The sequence below is a fragment of the Microtus pennsylvanicus genome, chromosome 21 (genome assembly GCF_037038515.1).
Source record: "Microtus pennsylvanicus isolate mMicPen1 chromosome 21, mMicPen1.hap1, whole genome shotgun sequence".
Classification (NCBI taxonomy): Eukaryota; Metazoa; Chordata; class Mammalia; order Rodentia; family Cricetidae; genus Microtus; species Microtus pennsylvanicus.
In genome coordinates, this window is record NC_134599.1 from 19,282,927 (window position 1) to 19,307,984 (window position 25,058).

At 43.4% G+C, this 25,058-nt stretch overlaps 1 protein-coding gene across 3 annotated transcripts in view; it reads left to right on the forward strand.

Annotated features, from left to right (window-relative positions):
* Positions 1-25,058, forward strand: part of Babam2 (BRISC and BRCA1 A complex member 2) — a 384,660-nt gene that overhangs the window by 219,533 nt on the left and 140,069 nt on the right. For all 3 annotated transcript variants that reach the window (XM_075955398.1, XM_075955401.1, XM_075955399.1), the window contains exon 7: positions 114-223. In XM_075955398.1, the coding sequence (XP_075811513.1) occupies positions 114-223 (110 nt within the window). The remainder of the gene's footprint in view (positions 1-113; positions 224-25,058) is intronic.

The following is a 25,058-nucleotide window of genomic DNA, read 5'->3' on the forward strand; positions in this document are numbered from 1 at the left end:
CAGGGAGATCTTGAATTTGAGGCCAGGTTGGGCTACATAATGGGACCCTGTCTCAACAAACCAAAAGTGTTCCTAGAACAGGTGCTCATATTGTTTTTCACTTCCTTTCTAAGGATGTAAATGAAGACCCTGGAGAAGATGTGGCCCTCCTTTCTGTCAGTTTTGAGGATACTGAAGCCACCCAAGTGTACCCCAAGTTGTACTTGTCACCCCGAATTGAGCAGTAAGTGTCAGTGTCATTGACCTAATGAGCCAGATGCTTCTACTTAGTAAGCCATCTGTCTCGCTTTTATGAAGTGTGAGCTTTTAATTTTTTTTAATGTTTTCTTTTCTCAGAAATGTGTTTATTTGGGGACTTTTTAAAAGAGGTTTTTCTTTTGTGTGGTCCCAAGTGCACACACCTGAGTGTAAGTGCAGCTCTTGAATGGACGTATACACAGAGGCCAGAAGAGGGCATCAGGTCCTCTGGAGTTGGAGTTACAGGCCGTTGTAAGCTGTGCCATGTGGGTACTGGGATTTGAACCAGGCCCTCTGCAGGAGTAGCCAATGCTCAACTGCTAAGCCGGCTCTTCAGCTCTGTGTTGAAAACATTGGTAGCACAGTACATGCAGATAGTCTTTGCAAGGTTATTCTTTCAGTGAATCTTATTAATGCAATTTATAGTCTCTATATTGCACCTCTGAATCCTTGAGAGAATTGTAGGTACAGCAAGTCCAAATTGCTACTGTCTTGGGGTGTCCCCAGGGGGAAGCAGTAGCTATAGCCTGAGGAGGACTGCTGAATAATGTCTGGCCTAACTTATATATTTGAAACTGTCAGAGTTATTTGCGAAAGTATTACCAGTTTCTTTAGGATATTAAGCAAGAAGTTAATCAGGAACTGATAGGTAATATTAAAAGTAGATATTTTAAAATGATGATGGTCTTTCTTTGTTTAAATAGCTCTGTATGGTTTTATGTGCTGCCCAGTCACATAGTCCAAACAGCTTGCTATCATGCTTGTGTCTAACCGAGTAACTTTTCTCATTAGGAATGAGTTTTATAAAGACTCCCTTCACAATGTGCTTATTGTTGGCTAAATGCTTTAGTAATTTATTCCACTTCAAAGGATGCCGAGGTTCATTAAAAATGGATCATAAACAGATTTGGTTGGGAACTTCTGACAAGACACATTTTTCATCAACAGAGAATTTTTTACAGGTTCTGACTGAAATGCATTAGTAGAGTTCCCTGTAGGTCATTTAGTCAGAGTTGGCAGATTTCTGTCTGAGACTAGATGTGCCTGTCATCTGACATTAATATACTGAGCCATCTTCATGCCCTCTGACCTCAGCTGCTATAAGTTGTGAGTCATGGACACCCCATCTTACAAACTGATAGGATGCAGCTGCTTCTACCTAAGTGTGGGAGATTGTGAAAGTCTGTGATGTACAGGCATTCTCTCGTTTATTTATATATCTCCAATAGCAGCTAGAGTGGGGTGTTTTACAGTAGCAAGACTGTATTTTGCCCTGCCCAATGCATGAATTTTTAACTTAAAATACTGACCCATGTTAATCAAAGGCCATATAAGCTGGAGGCAACAATGCAGTATAAGAGAAAGAGGTTCTGGAGTCCAACAGAGCTGCATACACCCTGGTTCTGTCCCTTAGCAACTAGTGACATTTTAATGCCTCGGATCTTATTGTTTCATGAAATAGAAATACTGGCGCTTATTTAATAATGTTATTTTTAGAATGATATTAAGTACTGTTCGTAGAGCATTAGGTGTAGAGCCTGGTACAGGGACAATTCTCCCCAGATAGTAGCTATTATTGCTGCCATTTTCCATTAGAGATCATGGCAGATGAATGAGTAGGTGGGTAAGTGACAGGGAGTAGGAGGAGAAATGGAAAGGATGGCATGACGTGAGCACGCACTGGTCATGGACACTCAGTATGAACTTAATGAGTTAAATTCAGTTGTTCTGGTGATGAGAAAGGGAGAGAACACCATCCCAAGATGTCTGAGAAATGAGTATGTTAGTTTACCATAAGCGGGTCATTGCCTTCTCGGAAGAATGCTGTGTGGTGGCAATGGGGATAGAATGTAGGGGCTCACACACGTTGTACAATGGCTCTGCTGTTGAGCTGTATCTCCAACCTAGTGTTTATTGTTGAGTTAGAAATTGTTTCTTACTAAGTTCCCCAAGCTGGCCATAATGTAGCCCAGGCTGGCCTCGGACCGAAATCCTGCTTCTCCTGCTCCCGAGCTGCTGGGATTGCCAGCCTGTGCCACTAAAGCCCAGAAATATTTCTGTTGTTCTCCTGAATGGAACCCAGGTTATTTCTTTGGAGTGACTCTGCCTAGTTTGCAATAAAATATCCTTATTCTAAAAACCTAAGATGTGGTAAAACAATTGAGTAAGAAAAGGTATATTTTAAGTCACCTTTTTTATTTCTAAAACCCAGCACTTAGGCTGGATGTGGTGGCACACACCTCTAATCCCAGCACTGTGGAGGCAGATGCAGGTGGATCTCTGTGAGTGTGAGGCCAGCCTGGTCTACAAGAGCTAGTTCCAGGACAGCCAGGGCTATATAGAGATGCTCAACTGAAAATCAAAGAGAACCCCAGCTCTCAGTGTGCCCCCTCCTTATGCGGAGGACTAGCGATAGCAATCTTTCTCACCACCTCTCTGTCGTTCCCCTCACCTAGTCTGTCTTTTCAGCTGAAATGTTCTCAGTTTGCCACTCTTGCTACTATGTCTTCAGTGTCTAAAACTGTTCCTCTTGTACACAGTGTAGTAGTCTCCCCATCCTGGGAAAATGCACACATTCTATGGCTTTGCTCAAATGCCCTCACTACCAGTGCTGCCTCTGAGTGCTCTACCCTCCCCTACCATGTGAAATTTGTCTTCATCTTACCATCTGCCTACATGTGATGGGCATTTCCTTAATCCTTTGCTGAGCTTCATGCCCCTCAGGTTGATGAATATGTGCACCATCCCAAAGTGTCTTGCACAACAATGGCTTAATTTTGACAGTCTTATAAGTTAGTATGTAATTCTCACCCCCAAATTGAAATGGTTATACTGGAAGCTTTAACCTAATGTAACTGTGTGTGTGTGTGTGTGTGTGTGTGTGTGTATTTCTAATACTAAATACTAAAGCAAACAGCAAGACATTCCTATATCTTCAAGTAGAAGTTTTGAGCATGTTAGAGAAGTGTTACAATGAAGAGAACTTTAGGTGTGGTTCGGTGAGGGCTTACACACTTGCTAAACTGATTTCAGTAGTGCCCCAACCTCTTATCTGTGTTGCATGTTCTGGGGATTCCAGTTATCCACAACCTATTGAAGGATGAATATTATCTGAAAATATTAAGTGGAATTGTTTAGAAATAAACAATTCATAAGTTTTAACTTGTGCATCACATTAAGAAGCTTTATGAAGTCTTGTGTGATCCTGCTCCATCTTGCCTAGGATTGGAGTCACCTGTTTGTCCAGCTTTTCCATGCTGTGCATAGATATCTTATCAGGTTAGCTGTCATGGCTTCACAGTGGCTGTGTTCAGAAACCCTGTTTTACTTCATAATATCCCGAAGTGTAAGAATACTGATGCTGGTAATTCGGCATGCCAGTGAGAAGCCCTGGCTTGCTTAAGGTGAATTCACTTAAAGTGGAAAGGTGAAAGTTTTCAGCTTGGGCTGGGCATGGGAGCTGGGCATGTAGCTAGGCATGGTGCTCATGTGTTTACATCCCAGCACTTGGGAGGCAGAGGCAGGAGGAGGATCTCTACGAGTGTAATGCCATTCGATTCACTTGTTCTGCAGTAAGCAGATCTTGTTCCATGAAACTGTGGAGGAGAAATTCGTGCTAGTTTTCTCTTGGACGTTAGACCATAGAAGTTGCTATTGTTCTGTTTCATTGTGGTTATTGTTAATGTCGCACTTTGTCATAGTTCAGCATGTATATAACAAAACCTAGGGTATTTGTGATTCAATCACAATTTTTCTGTGCTATTTGTCTGTGGTTTAAGGTATCTGCTAAGGATCCTGGAGCGTATTCTTCATGGATAAAGGGGACTGTTGTATCTAGGTAATTCCTGCAGAGTTCAGAGCATAAAAGGGAAATAATATCATTTCAGGAAGGCAGTGGCCATGGTATAAGTTTTCAGAACCGAGTGAAGGGGATTAGTATTATCTTGGACATTGTGTTAAGCTTTCATTTGCTTATATGGTTTGTGTTACCCAGCCAACTCTCAACTACGGAAAGGGCATCCCTAACTAGACTTGCCTGGCTGGAGCCCTTGCCGAGGATCTGTTCTTTCAGGTTCTGCTGTGGTGCTTTCTGAGAAGTTCCAAGATCCACGTAGGATATCTTACAGGCAGAAGCTCCAGGAGACCAAGAGCCTGTTACACATTATTTAAAAATGGTCAAAAGAAGTCTAGCTTCTTCACCTCCCTGCACATGGGCAAAGGGAAATTCCAGGCCTGTCTGGCTATTATCACTCTGCCCCAGCTTGTCTGTGCAGTAGGCAAAGATATTAACTAGTCCCAGAAATAGAAATAGAAAAATACTACTTAGGATGTTGTCATCACATGAAGGAAAGGGATCAATTTGTTATACTCTAAAGAGTTTAACAATGTGAGTACCAAATGTCTCCAAATTAGAAAGGAGCATCTGTCAGATACATTGGTCGAAAACCCCCAAGTGCATTACGATTTTATGATGTTCTGATATTTGTGTTTTTCCAGGACCCAGGAATAGTTGCCTGGTGCTGTACAGCCCTGTTGCACATGGCTTGCATGCCCTCGTGATGCAGAGATGCCTATTGTTTTCAAGCCTCCCACTGTGCATGCATATAGGTTGAAGAATAAACACTTCTGAGAAGAACTTTGTGTTCTTCATGCATGAGAGACATTTATGAAATAAACACATTTTATGTGCTAAATACATTTGTTTTCTAAGGAATCAAAACCAGTCCTTTGACTTAGACTTTAAGTTCTGCTCGTTGAGCAAATGGAGCCAGTGTGAGTTACGCTTAAAGAAGGGAAGGAAGGGTGAGGACAGTGAGGAGGAGGATTAGCTAGCCGTCGGAAATGCAAAATATTAGATTCTGGTTGCATATTAGAAGAGGGAAAAATCATTTCTAAACCAGTTGCCTTGCTTTTTCCTGGCAGGAAAGCTGTGAATGCTAAGGTTTCATCATCAGAGCTGGCACTAAAAATGTGCCACGCCTTCCCTCGGTCTCAGACTGTTGGCAGTTCCCGCCGTGGGACGCAAGGTGAACTGGGCATCCGAGACAGCACAGTGCTCATCTCTGAAAGGTGTGCCTCCAGCCCGTGCATGGGAGGGGTTTGAAGCAAACCAGCTCAGTCACTCCCAGTGTTGTTCCCACTCAGTGCATAAAAAGAGGACGTCAGCCCCTGAGGCAGCCCAGGTGGCATCTTTCACAAGTACAGAATTTGTTTTTAGAACTTTTTGTTGTCAAGTTACAGTCCTCCTTGGAAATAACTACGCAGAACTTACCAGCTCATAAATGTCCACCCATTGTGAGGCCTGTGTGCCTGCACACATGCGTGTGCTCATTCCTCGGTAGGAACAACCCTGCAGGGACTGACCAAGTGCACGGCCCTTTGCTGGAGTGCCAGAGGCTGTCAAGATCGATGTGATGTGGCCCTGTGCCCTAGTTTGCTCAGAGTACAGTAAGAGGCATGAACACAGCCACAGGTTGCAACTTGTGCTTAGTGAAGAAGACACAGTGAGACTTGGCGCTAGATGCCCTCTGTTCCTCCACTTAATGTGTGGCAGCATGGCTCAAGTGCCTTTGAGCTGTGTTTCTTCTTCTGAAAAGGGGCACAGCTCAGTTGTAATTGTACCTGCTCCAGTGAGACAATAGGAAAGGGCCTTCTGTAGTGCTCAAGCTGTGGCCGATGCTGTTAGTGCTTTTTTGGGTAGGAATAACTTGGAAAACTTTCCAACACTGTAAGAGCTCGGAGGGGATTGCATTTCCATCCGGCCTGATGAAGGGAACACTGGAAAGCTTTTGAAGGTCTGGCTTTTCTAATGTCATATGACTTCTCTAGAAATTAAATAAGCAACACAGTGACAACTGGATGTGTTTAGGACTTTCAGATATTCAGGTAGCTATCCATTTTACTCTACCTTCTGATGCTCGTAATGGTGTTCCTGGCATGTGCTCTCTAAAGAGCTTTCTGACCCCTGTGACCTGGTGTTTTTAGACCCTTCCTGGTCTCCTCCACTGATGGTTTCATTTGTTGGCTCATTAAATTGTACTAAATTGTGTTTCTATCACTTGATTATTTCTTTATTTTTTTATTTTTAGTGTGTTTATGTGTTCGTTAATGCAAGTGTGTGCATGCCACAGCATGCAAATGGAAGTCAGAGGGCAGCTCTAGGGAGCAGGTCGCTTGCTGCCACCTTAGATGGTCTGAGGATCAAACTCAGGTTATGAGGCCTGTGTACAAGCACCTCTACTGGCTGAACTGTCTCATCAGCCCCCTAGATCATTTTCTTTCTTCTTAAATATTTTTCTTTGAGATGTTTATTTTATGTGTATGGGTGTTTTGTTTGAGCGTATGTCTGTGCACCATATGTGTGCACTGCCTTCAGAAGCCAGAGGAGGAGGTCGTATCTTCTGCATTTGCATTTGGATTACAGATAGCTGTTAGCCATTGCATGGGTGCTGGGACCCAAACCCCTGCAATAACAACCAGTGCTCTTAAGGCTGAGTCATCTCTGCGGCCTCTCCCCAGCCCCCACATCATTTTCATGACCTTCTTTGTGGATGACTCCCTGGTCTTCATTTCTGATATTGTGGCTAGCTTAAGAAAACTGCTTTTCTAGCCATCGGGTGGACATTCATGTTCGTATTCCATTGCCACCTCAAACTCAGATGTCTAAATTAGTAGAATGTCTAAAACCAAGCTTATCGTCTTTATATGGCAGCGATTCTTTATCCTGTTTCACTTCACCTGCCTCTGTTCTCTTGGGTGTTTCTTACATCTTACAGGCATCCATCTACCACACCCCCTCCCTTCGTGAACTGGCCAGTGGTCTGATGCTGGAATCCACTCTCCCGCCTCTGCTGGTTCTGCCCCTTGATGGACTCTTGATCTCGCTCTCGTCCTGTTTGACTTCTGGTTTTAACTTTGAGTTTATTTCTGTTTGGCACAGAACTGTCACTGTCTGAAGCCCCACTCACACAATGGCTCTGCTCAAACATTCCTCAAGCTAGCAGTCTGGCATTCAAGAATTCTGTGTGGCTGTTCCACTCACCTTTCCACCCTATCCAGACAGTTCACATAACCTGCCAATTGGCCAAGTGTTTTATCATTTTTTTCAACAGGCTTTGTTTTTTCCACATCTGTACTTTGGCTCCTTGTTCCAGAACATTACATTTGGTCCCCCTCCTACAGGGTCTACCAATGATCTGCCCGTCGTTTTAGGTCTTCTTAGTGGTCATCTCCTCCATGGAACTTTCTTTACCACCCACCACATGCCTTCTAGTAAGACTGCACTTTTTCCTCCTGTGTTCCTGACTATTGGTTTACTAAACTATAAACTCCTGTCATTTGAGAGCTGGGGAAGACAAGCCATTTCTTGCTAAGCTGGCCTTACCCTAGCCCCACTGCCTATTAATGTGACTTTCCAGAAGGGCAGGAGTTGATTATCTCTCTGCCTAGCAAGGCAAATGGGTGCCAGAGTTGGTTTTCATTCTCATTCCCATCCCTGTAGCCAGCAGCTAGCTTCCTTGGAGGTTGCTTGGCCCTGCTTCGGGGAGACTGAACTTTACTTTTTAGGAGAGCTGTCTCACCTAAATACTACATTCAGATAAATAAATTTTAATCCAATAAGAAAATTCACTATACTGTGATTTTAGTCAAATTTTCCACTGAATTTAATATCTGGCAGGGTAGAACATATCATTTTAGATGTTCAAAAAAAAATTTTTTGAGACTTGACCTTGCGTATCCCAGGTAGTCTTGAACTCACTATGTAGTAAAGGGTGACCTTGACCCCTGATCTTTTATTTGTTGAGATAGCAGGTGTGACCACCGTGAGGACCTTTTCCCAATGGGTAACTTTGAAAATATGGGACTAAGCAGATCAATTGGCAAAAATACATATTTCTTGTCTTTGAAAACACAATCTTTTGCCAATTGTCTTGAAAAAAGAGGCCCCATATCACTAGAGGTAATTTTGGGTTGGGATTTAAGCAATAGCATAGTATAGTAAACATGACTTAATTTAGCCCTACTCGTGTTTATGTGAGTCACTCAAATAATCCTATAATAAATATTGTACTCCTGGAGAGGTTTTTTTCCTTTGATAAATATACAGTCCAGTGTATGCTAAGGCAGCCAGCTGTCAGGGGGAGATGTGTATGTGCTTTTGGTAGAAAGAGCTGCCTTAGCCTTTAGGGACTTAAGATGTTCCTTTTACTGGTCTGGGAGCAGGGCCAGATGGGTTCTTCATGACTTAGAATGGAATTCTGAAAAGTTCAGCTAGTTTTCATTAGTGAGTTTGGCCCTTTGTCTCGCCCATGTCTCCCAGCACATCAAGAGCTCAGCCTTTGCTATGAAACATTGCAAACAGACTTCTATGAGGAGAAGATCAATCAGCCCTTAAATGTCATGTGTTTGGCAACTTTCTGATGTGCAGCTTCCACCTCCCCAGCCTCGGAAGTCAGTGCTAGCTCAGAGGTTTTGCTTAGGCTCCTTTTGGGCAGAAAATATGACTTTACAAGTAAGATGTGTACAAGTCTGTGATAACTCAGATCTCCTTAGTACATTCAGCGTTGGTTTAGTTTTCTGCCCTCAGTCATCTCTGTGCCTTATTTCTCTGTTGTATAAGGACTAGCCTGAGGGACAACACACCACACCCTCATTCAAAAGGCTAAGCCTCGTGTCTTCTGCTGAGCATCTCAAGGATTTGCACCAGTGTTTTTCTTGCAGGGAAGATGAGACATTTGTGAGTTCCAAATTTCACACTATTTTTCACTAGCAAAGCTGTATGCATCTGCCATTTCTGGTTCATGTAGTCTCTGTTCAGTTATATTCACAAGTAGGAAACTGCTTCTCAACAGAGAGTCCAAAATATATAGTGATAGTTAACAAAGACCCTGGGCAGTTTTCTAGGTAGAACCAGAGAACTTAGAGTGTGGAAGAAGAAATATCCTAAGGTGTTCCTGAACTGATACCAGCCCTTAGTTGGAAGGCTGAATGCCTCTCCAACCGTGTCAATTAAGAAAGTCCACACCACAGCTGCAAAGCACTGAAGACTAAATGCACAAAGGGTTGACCCTGGTGCAAGAACAACAGATTGCCACAGACTCCTTTGAAGATCTAATGAGGCCTAGGACTTTACTCTAGAAAAAAATGTATGGAAACACAGGTTTAAATATAGTTTTGAGAATAACAGACTCTCCTGGAGCCAATTCATGTACCTCGTTAACATGCAAATTATGGGGAGGTGAACATGATCAAAGTATATTATGTACGTATATAGAAATGTCACAACAAAACCCATTATATTGCACAATTAATATATGCTAATAAAATAGAAAACAATGTAAGAATAAAAACTTAACAAGGTAGATTGTTTTAAGTGAAAATTATCATCAATACTGTCCATCCCCCACATTCCCCTAGCTCTGCTCTTCTCCAGTGTTTGCTTTTATTAGTGGCTTACTACATTTTTTTTTAACCTTCCTCTTACCATTGTTTCCCATCTGAACAACTGCTGGTTGATTTTGCTCCCTTGCTGTCCCCTCACAGTCTTCTCACCCTCTCTCCAGTCCCAGCCCCAGCCTTGGTCCCATCAGGCCTCCTTGGTGCTGAGTTTTGCCACATTCATGTTCCTAAAGCAGAACTCCATCACTTTCTCTCCATCACCCTTTGTTCCTCTTTGCTGAACAGTCTAGGACATGTTGTATCATCATGTCTGAGAAGTTTCAGTGTCCTTCCTGCACATGCCCTCTGAGAACCATGTATTCAGACACCTGAGCCAGAAATGGTCAGACCAGTGGTGGGGAATGGAGCTGTTGCTTTCAAAGGTTGTCCTGCTTAGCTGTCTCAGTAGAAATGTGTCTGCACAGTGTCTTCTTCAGTCCCCACCTCCCACCAACTGGCTGGCCTGTTGATGTGCTGAACGACATTTGAGTGTTACCCTAATCATGCAGCTATCCAGACTTTCCTGCCTTCATTTCTTGTGCCTTTGGATGGAACTATCCTTGGAGAACACTGTGCTCTCCTTAGACTGGGGACTGGTTTCTTAGCATTTTCAGGCTAGTTGCTATTCTAGACAGAGTGGCCCTTTAAAAACGCAAACCTGACTTCATCATTCTCTCTAGTCAAACAGAGTTCGTTATTTTTCCTCATACGTGATCCCTCGTCAGCCACCCCCAGCCCAGTGCTTTTGCCTGCATCTCTCTGGTAGCTCCTCCACCCCTGCTTACATCCAGTCCATCACTCGGGGTGAGCTTGCCTTTCTCCATGATGTCTTTGTCTGGATTCCACTAAGCCTTTACTTGTGCCTGTCCTGTTGTTTCAGTTACTCATCCCCTTTCATCTTGAGGTCAGATACATGCTAGAAGTAGATAGCCATGTATAAAATGGGTGACTTAAAATTATGAAGCTGTGTCATAGTGCAGTGAGCAGGTTGTTTCAGTCCTTGCTAAGTGTGAGGACGGAAGGAGAGCTTAACTACAAAGAGGTAGGACATTTCAGGGCTCAGTAGAGTTGTTCTGTGTCACAGCTGGGGTAGATACACAATTCTCTGTCAAAACCCACAGAATTATGCACTGCGAAGAGCGCATTGTACTGTTGGTAAAAACTCCTAGAGATGAAAGCAATATTTTAGTATTTCATATTAATAAGTTATAAATTCATGATGGTTTTTATTTCTTGTTTTATGTTAGGGTCTCACCATGTAGCTTGGGCTGATCTTGATCTCTCAATCCTCTTGTTTTGTTCTGTTTTGTTTTTTTAATTTTACTTTCAAATTTTGTTTTTGTGGGAAGGCTGCAAGGGTAGAGGGCAGAAGCAAGGGGATGGGGGAGATGAGTGCGGGATTGGGATGCATGATGTGAAATCCACAATCAATCAATGAAAAGTTTTGAAAGAAAGAAAAGAAAGGAAGAAAGAAAGACTGACTGATGTCTGGTAATGAACCTCCTTCCTAACTGGCAAAAGACCACCTACTGGCTATGTCTTCACATGGCAGAGAGAAGTGCTAGCATGTCTTCATTTTCGGACAAGAATACTCATCCCGTCACAGTGACTGTATACTTAGGACCTTACCTAAACTGTTTACCTTCCAAAGCAGCCAGTCTCCTAAAACTCTAATATTGGAATAAGGGCTTCACCATATAATTTTAGGTGACAAGAGGCTAGAGAGATGGCCTAGCAGTTAAGAATACTTGTTGCTTTTGCAGAAGGCCCAGGTTTGGCTGCCAGCATCCACTACAGCCACTACTGTGAGCGTGTGTCGCCTTTATTCGGTGTCCACGCAGCACTTGTTCAGTCCGTACAGGGTAGCTCCTGTGCAGCACAGGAGCACACCTCTTCTGCCGCTCTTTGGCCCCAGAGTGTTAAAAATAAACAGATTTGGAACACTTGTTGCAAAGGGTACATAATGAATGATCATCTTTCCAAGAAACCTTTATTCAGATGTATTAATGTTTGCTTAAGGAAAAGAACATTTTAACTTCCTTCAAAATAGCTCACATAATTGCTATGTTAGGGAGTTCTTTCTGCCTATTGTTGTGTCTCATAGTGGGATGACAGATTCACACGAGAGGTCTGTCACTCTTTTTCGCCTTCCCACTCCATATAAACACCTAATATAGTTCATACCATACATGGAAATAAGTGCTTCAGAGGAAGCAAGGCCCCGGCAGTGGGGAGTGCTTGTGTTTTGGCCCTGACTTCCATGACGCTTTCTGGCTCACATCCCATTCTCCTGTCCAGGCACTTGGCTCTCAGAGGCACCATGATTTTCTCTCCAGCGGGTTTCTGTGTACACACAGAGGCATGAAGAGAGGGTCATCTACATAGTTTTTAGAATAGAATGTGGCCACAGACATAGAAATATATGTCAGGTGGGTTTTCAAGGTGTTCATCTCTTCCCTAAAAGGTGCATTGACTGTATCATCCTCAGCTTATTTTCAAAGGGTAATTATCTAGGCCCTAAGTAATGCCCTGGTTCCTGATTACCACTGCTTGGTCTAAGTGGGTAATGACTAAGGCTCCTACTATGTAAAATTTGGATGCGAAGTGGGGCTCCTTGTGCTGTTGTTGGAGGAGGAAAGGTCTAACATCAGTGCTGTCGGATTTTACTGTGTGGCTTTTATTAGAGAGCATGTAATTTGATCCTGGTATGTCTGATTTTGATTCCCATAATAAAGGGCTAATGATTATATTGGAGTTTTCTACACTTATTAAAATTCAGACACACTGTCTTTTACCAGCAGCACTTAATGACTTGGTGAATGAAAGGCCTTTGATTTAAAACAAAACAAGTGATGAGCCAACATGTAGGGAACAGGGCCCTAAGAGGGAGCGAATGATTCCGTCTGCGGACTTTAGCTTTTATAGACATTCAGCAGAATAGAGGATATCCTTGGAAAAGCTCAAGCTCTACTTCACCCAGTTGAAGCTGGCCCACGCTATTAACTTTGAGATAGATATATCAGTGGAAAAATTATTTTACCGACAGTCTCTTTTTTCCTATATGCAAAGAATTTTTCCCTCCAGCCTTTTAATCCTGCCCCTCCCTACTCCACCCCAATCTTTAAAAAGTATGATGTAAGGCTGGACTGTTTTGTGCCAGGTTTTTGCTGAGCAGATTTTTACAGCCATGTTGCTCTGAGGACCCACATGCTGCTGGAACTTCCATGCTCTTCCCCCTTTCCTAACTTCAGTTCCCTCAAAAGTTAGCATCACCCATTTCATGGGTTTTAAACTCAAGGGACGCTGTTTTGTAAGCTTCTAAAGCTCTATACTTACATCAGATAATATTTCATCTTAAAACCAAATCCATTTAAAATTTTAGATTTTTCTGTTCCTAAACTTAAGAAAACCCCTCAGAGTATGCATATGTAGATGCTGATATTCTGGTGGTCACCCTTCAGTGTTACTATTCTGCCAGGTTGTTTTCCAGAAACTATTGACTTAACTTTTGCCAGCTCTTTAAAGTTTTGTGTGTGTGTACATTCATGCAGGTGTCCATACATATGTGCCACAGCACAGGTGTTGAGATCAGAGGACAGACTCGGTTCTCTCCTCCCACCGTGTGGATCTCAGGGACCAAACCCATGCTGTCAGGTTTGGCAGGAAGTGTCTTTACTACTGGACCATCTCACTGGCCCTCCAAGTTCTTCTGTAAGAGAACTAAACATGTAAGGACACAGATGCTGAAAACAACCAGGCTGGCTGGGGATGTTTCAGAATGTAAATAACCTAGGTGACTGCCAGCAGACTAACAGATGAACTGTGATATGCTTCTCCTCCCCCACGCCACAGACACACAAAGAGAGACTATTCAGCCTTAACAACATAGATCATTTTGCCATGTTGCAACAACTTAGACAAACTTAGAGGCCACATAAAACAAACAAACACAAGAAAAATACCGCATAATCTCACTTATTTGTGGAATCTATAGAAATAGAGCGCTCAGGAAAGTAGAGTGGCGACTAGCAGGGTCAAGGAAGACAGAGAAGTGGGGAGGATGTAAACTTGCAATTGTGTAAAATAGATACATTTAAAGATAAAATATATACACAAGGACTTCAGTCAGCATTACACAGTGTACTAAAAATTTACCAAGGCAGTATAATTTTAAAAAATGCTAAATATGAAAACTATGTTATATTTGAGCAGAGGAATAGGAATAGGTATGTGTGTCTGTGTGTGTGTGTGTGTGTGTGAGCACGCACGCACACGCACTGCACCGCATAGCACTAGTGAGTACCTTTGCTTCATGCTTTAAGTGCCCTTTTGATGAGTTTGACCGTTTTCCATTAAGTTTGAAAGGTTTAGAAAGCTGCTTCCTAAAGCAGTTCTTCAGCTTCGAATGTTGGTCTGGAAGCCGTGGAGCTGGGCAAAGAGTTCAGTCCTGATGGCAACTCTGAGCTGCATCTGGCAAGTGGTGGACAGCACCACTGGAGTCTGGGCCGTTTGACTCTGGCAGTGGTGACATGATGGTAAGGACCAAAGGTATCTCCTTGGCCTTAGTGGCAATAGTTAAGTGTTTTCCAAGGTGAACCTAGGCCTTACAATGTGAAATTGTAATAGTTTGTTGGGAACAAACAAGAAGACATGAAGTTGGGAGAGAGAGGAGATGGGATGCACTAGGGAGAGTAGGTGGGTGGATATGGCGGGGGGACATGATCAATATTCATTGTAGCAATGTGTGAGACTTCAAAGAAGGAAAAATACTATTTAAAAAATAAAGTTAGAGCCGGGCGGTGGTGGCGCACGCCTTTAATCCCAGCACTCGGGAGGCAGAGGCAGGCGGATCTCTGTGAGTTCGAGACCAGCCTGGTCTACAAGAGCTAGTTCCAGGACAGACTCCAAAACCACAGAGAAACCCCGTCTCGAAAAACCACAAAAAAAAAAAATAAAGTTAGTTTTTAAGAAGTAAAAGAATCTGATTTACTATGCATTTCAAGTCATCAGTGACTACCATACTGTTTGATAGAAGCCCTGTTGTACGTATAATACATGGCATTTTTGTGGAGCTGCTGAACGTTTGTTAAGTGTGAAGTACTGCTCAGGGCTTCAGTCTACCAAGTTTCTCAGCCTCTGCACTATTGATGGTATGGGCTGAACCACTATTCTTATTTAGGAGGAGGGTTTGTCTCTTCTCTTCATTGACAGACATTCAACAGCATCCTTGGCCCCTACACACTGGATGTCAGTATTACTTGTCAATCAACAATATCTCTATTATTCAGTGTTCATAAGGACGGTGGAAAGGGGGTTTGGGGCAGTGGCAGGAACATCTTCAGCCGAGGATCAGCCTATTGTCACCAGTCTTTAAGAAGCTCCCAGGACCTATTTTTATCTGTGCTAAGCTTTCACAAACCCTTCACTCCTGCACTGAACTTTTCATCTAAGGAAAGACAGTCGCACCCACACAATGCACAGGGATTCGATTAAAGACAGCCTTGCACCCATAGTACCCTCCAGTTATCCTGTATCCAGCTCCCCCCAACCCCAGGCCCCAGTATGTCTCTGTGTGTGCACTGGCTGTCTGCCCACTTCCTCCCTGACTCCCAGCAGGGAGGGCCACCGCTCTCTATCTGCTGTCCTTTGAAAGCATGTCTCGGTTTTAGTTGTCATCTTTTTGTCACCGTTCATGACCGCTCGCTATTCCCAAGGCAGTTCTCTGGTTTCTCAGGGATGGAGCTAATCAGAGAGCATTTTGCATGTTTATGTTTTTAGCTCCTTTTGATAGCTTTATCAGAAGGGTTCTCCAGCAATTTATTTTGAAAGATTTTATCTTGAAGATGAACAAGGCACAAAGCCCAGTTTACCTTTTACCCACGGTCTCAGTCTTCGGGAAATGAACGTAGAGCCTCTACCCACTGCAGTCTTTGGGAACGCCATTCTGTCATTGAGAGCTGTTAGTGGCGGAAGTCTAGCTTCGTGCTGAGAATGCCCGCCTAGCGTGCTGGAAGTGAAAGTTGTTTTCATCTTTGGCAAGTCATTTTTAATTTTCTTTATGTTATTTACTTATTTAAGTTTACATCTTCATGACAAAAATGTTCTCATTAAAGTGGTTAAAAACAACATTTAGTTTTTTTTCTTGTCCCCTGAACCATTTTTTTTTTAAAGAAATAAATGTGAAAAGAAACCCGTTAAATTTTTAAATTTAGTCCCATTGGGAAGTTTTCTCAGCAGGGTGTTGCGTTTCTCAACGTGGATGCTGTATTCATTTTGGTTTGTGGCTCTGTGTTGTGTGGAGCAGGACATTGCACACCATCGGCCCTTGTGTGCTGAATGCGTCCTCATGCATTTTTAGGTGTCCATGAAGTGCTCTTGTCGTCTCACTTGAAAAAAAGATAACGTCTTTTGCTTTGGGCTCTGGGTAATAAACTGGCCACCCTTTTTGTTTGAGAAGCTTCTTTCTCTTCATGGAAGAGGTTTCTGGGTGTTCACAGAAATATTCTAATCTCCCTCTGGTTGACTGGCCCATTACTCTGAGTGAGCTTTCATATTGGAGGGTTGTGTGTGAAGCAGAACCACGAGCTGGCCCTGACAGACTCTAGACTTGGCTTTCCCATTCCCAGTCTCTGAATAGGCTCCCTAGAGGTATCTGTCTTCCAAGACTTGTTTTTAAGCTTACTAATTTCCTAAAGTATAGAAAGCCCCTCTGCTAATAAGGTACATTCCAAATTGTATGTGTAGGTTGCTTGTTTGGACTCTGGAACATGTTTTGCCATGGAAACCATTTAATACATAGTTAGGTTACCAAGGAAACTGGATGCACTGAAGGAGTCCATCAAGCCACCGTGCCTTCTTAATTACCTTTTGAGAGACAGAGTCTATCCCTTTTGCTTTCTCTTTGGTGGCTACTAGCTAGAAGGTTCATCTGGTTAGAGAATGAGCCAGCTATAGCAGAATAGGTCACTCAGTTTGCCCGGTGCAAGTCTGTATAACCAGAGACCTCTAAAGCAGAGGCAGAGCTCTCTGTATGAAGCAGAAATGTAGGGCCACCAGCAGTCAAGCTGCCACTCACTGCTGAGTTCTTACCAAAGCGCAGAGCCTCCTCCTTTATACTTTGTGGTCCTCGCCCACCTCTCAAAGCCAGGGGAACCGGTGCCGGAATAAGTCTAGGACAGATGAAGTGGTCTTTGTTTGTGTTTTGTTTTCTGAGTTTCTCTGCATTAAAGTGATTGACTCTTTCTGGTCTGTGCGAACCTAATGTCCCCAGGGGCGGATAACAAGGCATTTCCCTGGTGCTGGATGTGCTGTTCTCATAGGGAAGACTATGAGGAAACCAGGTTCGTTGGATCACTGTGAAGACAAGGAGCAGAGATGGCTACACCACATTTGTGGTGGCTCTACTGAGTTTTGTTTTGAAATGAAGCTGTGTAGTTCTTGAATGTTTGCTGTGCATGCTTTTTTCCGGAGGCTGCCTGTTCTTGTGGCATGCTGGGATATAGTGATGTGCTGAGCACCCGCTGCGTGGTTCTCAGCTCTTGTGTTTCTCCTTGGATCATTCACATAGCATCTTCATTAAGAGTCATGGTTTCCCTCTTCCTGTCTTGTCACCCCAGGACTTCCTTATTTCAGCCTGCTATTTCCTCCAAGCTGTGTGCAGCTTAGCGGCAATAATTTCACTTTACCTTTGTGTTGTACTTGGTATTTTGTTTACAAAATGCATACTCTCTGATTACCTTTGCAACCTGGGTAGTGTAGGCCTTGGCATCCCTGCCTCTTAGGGTGAAGATCAATTCCCGAAGACCTGGAATGAGAGCATGGGACTTCTAGAGTCAGACTTCCCCTGTTGTGTCCATGCCCCTTGCTGCATACGTGTCCCCTGCCATTTCCCTTGGTTTTCTTATTTCTTGGTGGGTGGTGTTGTCTCTCTTTAGATTCTAAACTCAGTGATTTAAGAAAGACCTCACCTTTCTTCTCTGGCTGTTTCTGTCACTGGGCACTTTGGCCATAGCATGTTTCTCTCCTCAGCAAATTGGCACCTCACAACAAGCCCCTGCCGTAGCCCATTTGTTAGTGAATTGCTACCTTTACATATTTTATAAAGTGAATGGATGCCTTTGGGCATTCATCTTGATAGTTAATAATCATATTTTGTTTTATATAATATCTTTTCATCCAAAGCATCTATTATCTGCCATTATATAGGGTAGGCTGCTTACTTGTCTAAAACATTAACAGCAGAAGAGGGACAAAGGGAGCAGATTTCTTTGAGGAGCTCATGTAAACCAGACACTGTCCTAGATGTGACCATATGTGACCTCATTTCATCCTTGTGAAGAACCGTCTGAAGTAGGTGACGTTCTGTATTTTACAAGCGAAGAGGCTGTGGTTCAGCCAAGCTAAGGGAATTACAGTGCATGTGGAAAGTAGAGGGGATTTTGGACTCTAGCCTGCCCTGTGTCTAAGGTTCGCATTCTCTGAGCTCCGTACTTCTCAGAGCTCACAGTGACAAACAGAAGGACTGGCTTGCACATGGCGACAGAGGGAGATGCTGCCGTTTCTTTTTCCTGGCAGTCTAGGAGTGAGCCCGCTCCTCTCTCTTTCCTCTGAAGATCGTGTTCCGACCAACAGAGCTTGTGTGCATGTTGCACACTCACATTTCCCAGCAGTTCTTTGAAAGTGAGCTGTAACTAATTACCAATACTGAGAATGAACATGAGAACAAGTATCATTTAGGGCAAGATAATTAGAAACAGGGTTTGGTCCCTTTCTTGACAGACTACAATTTATTTGCATTAGTTGCCTAATCGGTCTCTGGATTTTTTTCCCAAAAAGAAAGTTGACTTCAAACCCTCTCTTGGACAGGAGAGTTGCCAGGCTCTTCTTGGGGTATCAGACTTTCCCCCTTTTGGCAGCTGTACTTTCCACAGGAGTTTTTACTGTTTGTTGTTGGGTTGGTTGTTGTGAGCACTGAGCCCTCCCTAGAGAATGGAGAGGTTTGCATGGTGTAGCGACCAGGCTACACAACACTACAAATAAGTCACCCAGTGTGGTACATTTTCCCAAGACACAGATACTCTAGGAGTGCACGTAGCACCCTCCCCATGTTCAGGAGACCAGTCTGAGACTTAGGAACCCACCTGGTTAAACATTTTAGGGTGGAGAGCCCTGTGTCCCTAAGGACTTTGGCCACAGACCCAGATGCCCTGGCACACTGTAGGGCTGTGGACCACTTTTGCCACATTCAGAGCATTTGCCCAGGCGGAGCTACTCATTTCTACCCAGGGGCCTCAGCATTAACTTTGATCTGTCTCTCGATAAACTCTCCCCAACCCACTGCCCCCACTACCTGCCCCTACCTCTGTAGGAGGGGAAGAGGTCTCTCAAGTTCAAGGACTTCTTCCTCTCCCCTGGGTTCTCAGCTTTCTTTGGGGTGGGCATGTGGAGGGGAACTTGTGGGAGAGAGGTGCCAGGGCGAGTGACTGAAGACACAGGGAAGAATGGGAGCGGCCCAGGAGCTAGGGTGAACCAAGGATAGCTGGAGCTGCTCCCCAGCTCTGAACTCAGGTGTTCCCCCAAGAGCAGTGTCGGTACCAGAGCACAATGGTGTGATCCCACAATGCCCAGACCACTGTTGTCATTGCCAGCAAATTTCCCTTGCAGAGCTCAGAAGGGGAGGCGTCATGAAGAGGTGTCCTCTGAGCACTCTGGAAGGATGGTCCCCAGCTCCCAGGCAGGCATCGAGTCAACGACAGATTCACATCTTTTTGCTGTGGTCTGCTCCAGGCTTTGGCAGAAAGTTTTACAGTAACTTTTATGTGTTAGTCCTTGCCAGGAGCTCAGTCTTTCATTTAGTTGGGGGCTGGGAGTGGGAGAGCAGTTGAGTTCTGCACAGCCATCCTCTTTTCATTCAGCTCCATCCCTCTTGTCCCCATGTGTCTTCACAATCAAACCTTTCGGCAATCACTTGAGCAGCTTTGTGTGTTATTCTTAGTGGTAACACTCTGAGACATTAACACCTGGCAGCATTTCACTTGAAGCTGGGGAGCTTTTACTGTGACTCTAGCATTTAAGAATGCAAAAACTCGTTGAGATTTTGGATCCCGTTTCTTGGATGCTCCTCTTCACAGAGGCCTATTCACAAAATGCTCCCCCACACTCATATGGTTTTTTTTACTGAGCATTCTTCTATTGGTTCGTTGTTTGTCACGCCTGTTTCCTGGGATGCTGGTTGGTGTGTTTGAAACTGCAGTGAGGGATCTGGGGTAGCCACCTGTGCTGGCTGAAAGACTCCTCCTTTATTCTGTCCGTATTCGCGTGGACTTTGCAGAATAGCATTTCTGAAACAGCTTCTTCAGGCCAATTGGTTTTGGTCAAGACTTTGGAATTGGTGTCCCAAACTGTAGCCTCTTGAGTTGCTATTTAATCGAGTCTATGGTTAAAGCTAATTAATATATCCCAGCTGGTGTGCCTGTCTTTGAGACCTCTTCAACACACTGGACGAGTTGAATCAGAGCCTTGGGAACTCCTTAAGAGTGCAGTTTCTTTGAACCGTTTCAGACTCACCACGTTAAACCGGGGGTGGGAGATCTCAGAAATGGACATTTTCACAAACTTCAGAGGGAGTTGGACGTTCCCTAAACATTGAGAACTCTTGGCTTAAGGTCTGCTCATTACTCATTTATTTTGAAGTTATTACCTAATTTTCTCCAGGACACACAAGCTGGAGCCTTTCTGCAGTTCTGCCCTCAATTTGAATCCTGGGAATTATTCTCCTAGGGAGGAGTTGGGCTACACTTTCCCTAGGATTCAGTAGTCCCAAGAAATCCAGACTAGAACACCATCACCAGAGCCCAGGTTCCTGGCTCCCCTTGTGACTGTTGGGTGTGGCTCTTCACAGATATGCTAGGGCAGTGGACCTGCACGTGACACTTGGAAATCACCTTCCTAGGTCATAGATGACTACTTAGTACATTAGACACCAGAAGATAGCTAGTCTATGCTCTGGAGCCTTATAATAATAGTAATTAAGATAATGATACTTTGTATCGCTCAAGTGTCTTTAAACTGAGGGCCTTAAAGTACCATATTAAACAAAGTATGCAACACTTTGGCAAGAGAGGTCAACGCTAAGTTCCTCACTTTTCCAGATTTAAAGCTAAAGAGGACCAGGAAAGCTTAGAGTAGACACTTCTTTCGGATGATGACCGTTGACTTGGAAAGGGAAACTCTTCCTTGGGATTTAGATAGGGGGACAGTGGTGATAAGGTGGCAGTTCTCTCGGTGTTGCAGAGTCCATCTTGAGGGAAAACAGCCGTATTTTATTGCTCTGTCTAATTAATGCTTTAAATAACAGAGCTGTTTGACTGGAAAACACCATGATTTTTCTTGCTAACATTTCTTTGTGCTAAGCCTCATCTTCCTTCTGGCTCCTTAATTTGCTTTCCTTCTTTTAGTCTACTTTACCCACTTGTAAATCTTGCTAGAGCAGTGGTTCTCAACCTGTGGGTTGTGACCCCTTTGATGGTCAAAGGACCCTTTCACAGGGGTCCCCTAAGACCACCAGAAAACACAGATATTTACATTTAGATTCATAACAGTAGCATAATTACAGGTGTGAAGTAGCGACAAAAATAATTTTATGGGCCGGGGTCACCACAACATGAGGAACTGTAGTGTATTAAAGGGTCGCAGCGTTAGTGAGGTTGGGAACCACGGCTGTAGATTCAGAGAAGTTTCAAAACAACAACTGCAGACTTCCTGAAGACCTGCGCCCAGACCCCTTTATCTCACAGGTTAAAGCCTGAGAGTATTAAATGCTTAAATAAATAGATTTGTTTAGGTGCGGATGGCCCAGAAAGTATGGGTGTGTGGGGATGCGGGCAGGGACTTCTAACAGAGCTGTCCTGTGTGTGCTGTCTCAGCAGAGCACATGAAATGCGGGGATGAGGTAGAGACTTCCTGAGGCCCTTTACAAACCCCTTTACTTAGCACCATTTTTTCTTCCTGCTTTTCTTTTATATTGCTTTTTGAAATCTTGACTTTGGACCCTCTGATGTTTCCTGTTAATCCTATTAGATATGCTGCCATTGCCTTATCTGTAGTCTTCATATCACCTTCTCTCTTTCACACACACACACACACACACACAGACACAGAGACACACACACAGACACACACAGACACACACACGTGCATGCTAATTACTTAGTCCAGAAAACCAGAAAAATACAATTGAGTACATTAAAAATAATTTTGAAGGTCAACACCTTCAAGTCCCAAAAAAAGCAAAACCAAAAACCACCTAAATTGAAATATTAAAAAAGAGGCAGTGAGATGGCTCAGTGGGTACATTGAGTCACAAACCTGGTGACCTGAGTTTGGTCTCTGGAAACTGTGCAAAGGTGGAAGGAGTGTGCCTACTCCACCAAGTCTTCCTCTGACACCCACACATTCTCTGTGGCATACGTGTGCCGCCCCATCCCCCCATCTCTGTCTCTCTTTCCCTCTTTCAATCTCTCTTTCTCTTTCCCTCTCTCTCTCTTTCCCTCTCTCAATCTCTCTCTTTCTCGGTCTCTCTCACACACACAAAGAGTAAATAAAAATCAAATATTTGAAAAAGGAAGAAAAGGTAATTGGGCCATTCTGGAGCATTTGACTTGCCATTTGTGACCCAGGTGCTTCATCAGCTGTCTAGGTGAGTAGTCCTGTACGGTCATAAGTTGAAGACTCCCTCAGCTACCATTGTATGTGCAAGTAGCATAGCTCTTGAGTGTAACTTAGAGGGCCCTTTGTGTGCAGATAAAAATAAAGACGGCAGATTAAGAATTTGAAGAGAAGGAGATATGGCGGCCCATGTAAGCCCAGTACTTAAAGATGGAAACAGAAGGAACAAAAATTCAAGTTCATCCTCGGCAGCAGCATAGTGAGTTTGAGGCCAACAGGGCTCCTGAAGACTCAGTTTCAGTAACAGCCACCTCTTTCAGAGACAAGGACAATATTTCCGTCTGTCTGTCTGCAGAGTTGGTGGAGCAGCCATTTCCTTATGGAGCACGTGTACTTTAGAGTAAAAGATGATAGGCATGGCAGATGTGTATGGCTGCTTTTCCTCTATTCTAAGTTCCTGAGACAGTAAATAGAAACATGCTTGGGGGGTAAAGGGAAAAGGCCATGCAAAAGCCTTCTCTTAGCAGTTCTTGTTCACAACAGCTTCATCCTGTGCATCTTCAGTGGGAAAATAGAAACAAATATTATGTGCTGAGGGACAGGTTCTGTAGATACTGGTCTGGGGGTGGAGTCAGGGAGCATTTCATCCTTCCCTATTCCATGAACAGGGACAGGAAGTTCCCCACACCAACCACCAGGTGGGGCTGTCAGCTACATGCAGTTCAGTTGCTGTCTCCTCCAGCTTCCTGCTCCCTCATAGGGTGGGGAGGAGGGATGGAATGGAAGCGCTTACATTCCAGGTAAAATATCTGTCTTTGTTATAGTAGGTCATTTTATTATGCTCGACATAACTCTTCTGAGAAGAAAATAAAAGTGATTCGATTATTTGCTAATAAAACAATGCTAGTTATTAATAATACTTTGTGTTTCTCCTCTGGTGCTCATTCAAACCTCACCTCCTCTGTAAAGCCATTGTACATTTCCTGCCTGTCTACCAGGTGAAGACAGAAATGCCCCTTTCTGTGCTCCTAGGTGGCTATGCCTGTCCAATAACAGTAGATACCCTGTTGAGTTAGAATGATTTTCCTGTGTATGTATCCCTGCCACGGACTGGGAGCTTCTCGAGACCACATATTATTTACATTTCTCTACCAGCTGCTAACAGCAAAACCTGGCGGGTGTTAGTCACAGGTTGTAAGTATTTGTGAATTGTAGTTTTTCACAGTGTATTTAAAGAGTATTATTAATAGTTCCTGTGCAGTCTTCCCCTAGAATATAAATAGTAGTTTTCCAATAAAATAATTAATTTTAGAAGCCTTTTAGAAAGGGGTGTTTACCTTATGAGGAAAGGGCTGTGCTGTTAACTGTGAGGATGTGTGAGACTTCTCACTGTAGATCCACCCAGCGCAGCTGACGTATGGGACTTTGTGTGTGGAGTTTTAATCTTGTGATTTGTTTGAAATACAATTTTATTGTCTGAATTGGAAAAAAATAGACCTTTTATCTTCAATGGCTTTAAGTAGCTTAGTGACATCGTTGCATACCCATAATACATTTCTGTATTAAACTATTTTAATTGGAACTTTATGGAAAAATATGACTCATTCAATTCCATTGATAGGACTCTCTTTTATAGCCAACTTTATTTGAATTAAATTGGTTCTCTCTCTCTCACTACCCCCCCCCTTTGTTTTTCAAGACAGGGTTTTTCTGTGTAGCCTTGGCTGTCCTGGAACTCTGTAGACCAGGCTGGCCTCGAACTTGCACAGATAGCCCAGCCTCTGCCTCCCGAGTGCTGGGATTAAAGACTTTTAAATATGTTTTCAATAGAAACAAGTTTATTGCTCTACAATTTTTACGCCTCTGTGGAAATGAATATAACATTTACTTGAAGAAAATGTCTTTTTTTCCTTATAAAACAATATCCTAGTTATTTCCCTATGTGTGGAAATTTTTGGTCTTCCTAATCTCAACTGGAAAAGTTTCTTCTCAGCAACTTAGAAAACTATGTCATCATCTTCAGCAAACATTTATCAAGTGCCTCCTATGGGAAGGTCATATTCCCAGTACCATGGAAAAACCCCGTGTATCCAAAGGTGAGACTTCTGCCTCACCCTGGAAAAGAGCCTTGATCCCTGGACTCAAGAAGAGGGGAATCAGAGTTTCTAGGACCCTGCTTTTAAAATGCGGCCATCTATTTGGTTTTATGCTCCCTGAAAAACTTGGTTTATTTTTAGCCTATCGCATATGAACCTGCAGGTAAAAGGCAGACTGCCATGGATAGGTGATTCTGATAGTAGTAAACACAGCTTCGCTACAGGCAGACATCAAATGCCTTAGCTACGATTCCCCACCATGCCCTCTTATCATGAATGCACCCAAATTCCAATTCATTCTTTCTCTTCAACAAACTATTTAGGACGTGACTGTGGAGTCAGAAAGGCCTGGGTTCTAATCTCAGATGGTCACGAACAGTGTGTCCAGCCATTCAAGCTGTTTCTCCTCCCTGTCAGGAATGTCCTGAGAATAATTTGATGACCAACCAGAAAGATAACTGTCACAACTATAGCAACAAGTTAGCACCCTCTCATATCAGAGAACAGAAGATCACTTGAAATCTCAGTAGGTAAAGGGCAGAAAAATAAGATCTTTCTTCCAGAACAGGATGGACAGACCTAGCCACCCTCATTTTAAAATAAAGCAACAAAATATCTACA